Source organism: Zingiber officinale, chromosome 7B, assembly GCF_018446385.1.
Source record: "Zingiber officinale cultivar Zhangliang chromosome 7B, Zo_v1.1, whole genome shotgun sequence".
Lineage (NCBI taxonomy): Eukaryota > Viridiplantae > Streptophyta > Magnoliopsida > Zingiberales > Zingiberaceae > Zingiber > Zingiber officinale.
Window position 1 is genome coordinate 93,982,897 of NC_055999.1, and position 5,095 is coordinate 93,987,991.

Below are 5,095 nucleotides of genomic sequence, written 5' to 3' on the forward strand. Positions count from 1 at the left end.
AATAGATAATTATACTCCTCCGAGATACCTATTACATTCAATGACTTTGTTGTCGTCCTAGAATTAGGATGCCATGATAAGAGATGAGATGGATTTTTAGACAATAAAATTTAAATCTCATTCAGGTATATTATATTTAGAAATTTTTTAAAAAAATATGACGTTAGATTATCCGCCAAAACTCATCTGCGCGCTTTAGTAAGTGAAAAACTTTTATGAGAAGATAAAAAAAAAATTCAATTAATTTCCTTCTCCCTTGTAAAAATCAAATGTAAAATGTCTTTCCCATAGTTCATCAACTGTTCGAGCCCATGAAGAGTACGCCCTCTTAAATTTGTGGCCGAATTGTGGTCATCCAATCACTACCAACTTCACAAGAACATTCACAAATTCAATAAAAGAAGTTACGTTTTTAGTGGGAATTTAAGATCATATATCTCAATTTAATAACACACGGTAAGCTTAGCTATGCTAATTTTTATTAATTTAAACATGAACAATTTTGCCCAACGGTTCTCTTGCAAATCGTATAAATTGAGACACCTATTGATTGGATTCAATAAATTGAGAGGCAAGGACGTATAATGATTACGATAGCTAATTCCTGAGGCCTACACTGTGCAAAAAGGCGGGTCCCGCCGCCCAACGGCCCCCTAGGCCTGGCCCCACAGGGATCCTAGGAGGAGGTAAATCAGCGGTGAATGCTGGCCCGGGTAAAGCGTGGTGTCTCCGGAATTTAACACAGCCGGCCCAGATTATTCATCTAGTGCGCGTCCGTGGACCTTCGACCCTACGACTCATTGTGCAAGGATGCCACGCCTTAACCGGTTGATCCAGCCCGCGGAGCTTATTCGCCAATGAAGCCTACACGCCAATGAAGCTGGTAGTTGAACTCTACCTGCAAGATTATTCGAAAAATAATTATTTTTTAAAAGAAAATTAAATTGTTCAAAAATTATTCGAAAATAATTCATATAGTGATAAAGTCCTCAAACATATTGCAGGAATTAAATTGAAATCAGATGGCAGAATTATTGAGAGCTTCTGTCTTGGAGATTATGTTTTTAGTCTCCTTTTGATCTCAGTCGTTGGATGAAGGTGTCCACGTAGGACTCATGGAGCTTCGTGTCGGCGAAGACTTCCCCTAGCTTCTCTGCGTTGCTTCTGAACTCCTTACCTTCCTCTTCCACCATCACCTTCCTTATAGCCACCGCCACGTCTTCTCCGGTGAACCACCCATCGGCCTCGTTCCTCGCCACCTCCTCTCCCACCTTCATTTCCGTACACCACCGAGCGATCAATCCGGTGTCGATGATCGACGGCAGCATCACCAGCGGGAGCCCGAACTGGAGGCCCTCGATCACCGAGCTGTATCCGCAGTGCGTCAGGAAGGCCCCCACAGAATTGTGCCGGAGGATCTCCAGCTGCGGAACCCAACCTTCGATCACCATCCCGTGGCGGTGGCGCCGATCGCCGCCGCCTCCGCCCGTTTCCGAGCCGGATGGCTTTCTAACTGCCCAAAGAAACGGCACCGCCGAGAGCTCCAGCCCTGAGGCCAGCTCGCGCTCCTGCTCTGCGCTCAGTGTCGCCTCGCTCCCTATCGCGACGTAGACGACGCTCCTCGGCAGTTGCTCGCTCAGCCACCGGAGGATGGTCGACGATGATGGCCCTGCTTCGGCATGCGATGCTAGTTCGTCGGCCGACGTGGGCAGCAGGCCGACCGGCACGACGTCTCCTGTACAAAATCGCGTCGCGAAGAGCGATAGCCAAGAGGATTCATGCTCGAAGCAGCTCCGGAAGGCGACCAAGCTGCACGCTTTCAGGACAGAGATTAAGCGTTGCGAGTCGCTGATGCCGGAGGCGTTGTCTCGGTGCAGCCAGATCACGCCCTTCGCCTCGTGGAGACGGAAGGCGAGGGTGGTGGGAAACGGGACGCTTTCCGGCGGCTTGGTGAACTCCTCGGGAGTCTGCGACGATGTCGACCCGGCGATCTTGTCGCAGAAAAAGAACAAGCTCGAGGCACGAAGAATACAGAAATGCGCACAGGGAACGTTGACCTCAGCGGCGATGGCCGGCGCCCAATGCTGGCAGAAGTCGAGGATCACCCAGTCTGGCTTTGTCGACTGGAGGAAGCACGCGAAGGGACTCTGCAGTCCATCGAGCGCCTTCTTCAAGTACTGAACTTGGTCCGGAAGGAGGTCATTGGTGGACTCGGCATCGAGCGGGAGGTTGTCGACAGGCGGCAGAGGTAAAGGTACGAAGTCAATGAACGGTGCGACATCGGGAGGGAGTTTGGGGAGGCGGGCGATGTTTCTCGGGGTGGAAAGGAAGGAGACGCGGTGGCGGCGCTTGGCCAGCGACTTGGAGAGGCGGAGAAAGGGGAGCATGTGGCCAAAGGCGAGCCAGGGGAAGACGGCGATGTGAAGAGAAGCTCCATTTCCGTGATCCGCCATGATCGGAAACAGAGGCGGAGATGCAATGCTAATTTATTTAAGATCACACATGTGAAAATTTAATTTCAACCTCTTAAATTCCAACAATTTAGCAAAATGCTCCTTCAAATTTTAAAACTTTTGATTCATCCAAAAAAAAGTTAAACCGTTTTAGAACAAATTGTAAGTAAAAGTTAACTCAATCTAGTATCACTACAAAAGAGTTTTTGCATTTTAATTAAGACAAAAAACATCACAATTTATACACAAAAAAATTTCAAGAATAATTATTTAAAACTAGTACTATTTGCCTAGGATTGATTCTACTCTAGTTTTTGAGACACTCAAGAGGAATGCGGTATCAACAAACATGATTTAATCACCTTGGACTGATTTGAGTAATTGATCACAAAATAATTACGTAAAAGTGAAAGGTCCCGTATTAATCCCAAAATGCTCCATTAATTAAAATGGTATCCCACCCTACTTGCCCCTTTTTAAATCATTACATTCTCAAGTAAACTATGACTACGAAAACGTTAGTATTAAAATATATATTTTTAACAGCAATTAAATTGTAACTATTGCAATGTTATAGTTGTTAATGATTCCGTCCGGAAGTTGAGTCTGACAGAGATTGATCGTGCTATCGTTGGTGTTGACAGAAAGTCGTGGAGACGCCTGGTTGACCGGGTATCCCCTGGAAAGGTTCTCACAGGCGGATGACGGGGGATGATGATGGGGATGACTGGGCGAGGGTCCTGCACACACTCAGACGAGCCACCCTCATGTTAGAGACCAAGAACCAGGGAAAAAGTCCCCGGGTCAGGAATTCCGACGCTCAAGTCAGGTACTTTTTCTCCAGAAGCATAGTAAAAAGACGAAAAGTAAAAGACGAGTACGAAATGACGAGTGAGCGTACCTGCGTAGAGACAAAACCTCCCTTTTTATATGGCAGTATATGCTTCTGGAGTCTGACGAGTGTCAGAGAATGTCGGGTGTCAGGACCTATCTGGCGGTGAATGACACGTGACATCTTTCTATAGGTCTGAGGAAGGATCAGGAGGCAACGAGCCACAGACGTTAGCATATTCCCTGACAGGTAGTGATTATTTTCTGACGGGTTGTTACGATTCTCTGGCTTGATTGTCGTGTAGTGCTTATCCGCTCTGGTCTGTTAACCTTAGACTGGGCCTTCATACCTGTAAATCTTGACCTGTAGGCCCAGACCTGCATTCACTGGCGCAATTCCCAACTTGTATTTGTTGTCCCGCAAATCCAGATCTGTACGTCCCGCCCTGCCTTTGCTATTCGGTCTATCTCAGTAGATCTAGACCTGCGCCTACCGTCCTGCTGATCGAGGCCTTTGCTTGTCGTTCCTTAAATCTTATTCGTATGCACGACCCTATTCCGTATCTTACCCCGACCTATAAGCCTTCATCCACATATCCTGACCCGTACTTCTCTAGTCCGTGTATCCTGTTCTGCGTATCTTGTCCTGTAGATCTCGGCATGTAAGCCCTATTCTACATTTCTACCTGTATGTCTTTGGTCCGCATATCCTGTTCTGCGATCCTTGATTTGCCTATCCCGACCTGTATGCTCTGGTCCGGCTATCCTGCTCCGAAAGTCTATAAATCCAGCCCTGTAATCCTGGATTTGCATATTCCGACCTGTACGCTTTGGTCCTTGTATCCTGCTCCGCCAGTCCGTAAGTCTTGCCCTGTAATCCTTGGTTTGCATATCCCGACCTGTACGCTTTGGTCCGTGTATCCTGTTCCGCCAATCCGTAAGCCCTGCCCTGTAATCCTTGGTTTGAATATCCCGACCTGTACGCTCTGGTCCGTGTATCCTGCGCTGCAAGTCCATAAGTCTTGCCTTATAATCCTTGGTTTGCATATCCCAACCTGTACGCTTTGGTCCGTGTATTCTGTTTCGTCTGTCCGTAAGTCCTGCCCTGTAATCCTTGGTTTGCATATCCTGACCTGTACGCTTTGGTCCTTGTATCCTCGGCCCATACTCCTGAAACGTGTATCTGGGTATGTCACGCGCCGGAAGTTTTACCTTCCGCGCCCCTACTTGTTTAGTGGGTCCGACCCTTAACTGCCACAGAGGCTTGATCCTGTCCGTCCCGTAATCCTTGGTTTGCATATCCCGACCTGTACGCTTTGGTCCGTGTATCCTCGATCCATACTCCTGAAACGTGTATCTGGGTATGTCACGCGCCGGAAGTTTTACCTTTCGCGCCCCTACTTGTTTAGTGGGTTTGACCCTTGACTGCCACAGAGGCTTGATCCTGTTCACCTCGTAATCCTGGCCTTTGGGCTTGACTTCTGACCACCGCTACATGGGGCTTGACTTCTGACCTTCACGGGGACTTGACTTCTGACCTCCATGTGGGCTTGACTTTTGGCCACGTCAACCGTTCAACCCCTCTCTCATGTGCCGCATCACAAGCCTCCCCCTCAAGTCTAGTCGAAGGAGGCTCTAGTCCGACTGACTAGACCCAAGTCCTGTTCCTTCCTGACCTGGCCTTTGTGTCTCCGTCCTGTTCTTTCCGAACCTGGCCTTCATGTCTTCCTAGTTGCTGGCCCTTTTCCCAATACCCACTTAGGAATTTATCACCTTCCATAAATGATAAGCGGACCTTTACTATACGCGAG

General features: G+C 48.1%; 1 protein-coding gene across 1 annotated transcript; it reads right to left on the reverse strand.

Moving 5' to 3' along the window:
* Window positions 1-466: 466 nt before the first annotated feature.
* On the reverse strand, window positions 467-2,477 carry LOC122006344 (putative UDP-rhamnose:rhamnosyltransferase 1). The gene has a single exon (XM_042561811.1). It carries the CDS (start codon window positions 2,451-2,453, stop codon window positions 1,065-1,067), a length of 1,389 nt encoding a protein of 462 aa, XP_042417745.1. The 5' UTR covers window positions 2,454-2,477; the 3' UTR covers window positions 467-1,064.
* Between the last annotated feature and the right edge of the window lie 2,618 nt (window positions 2,478-5,095).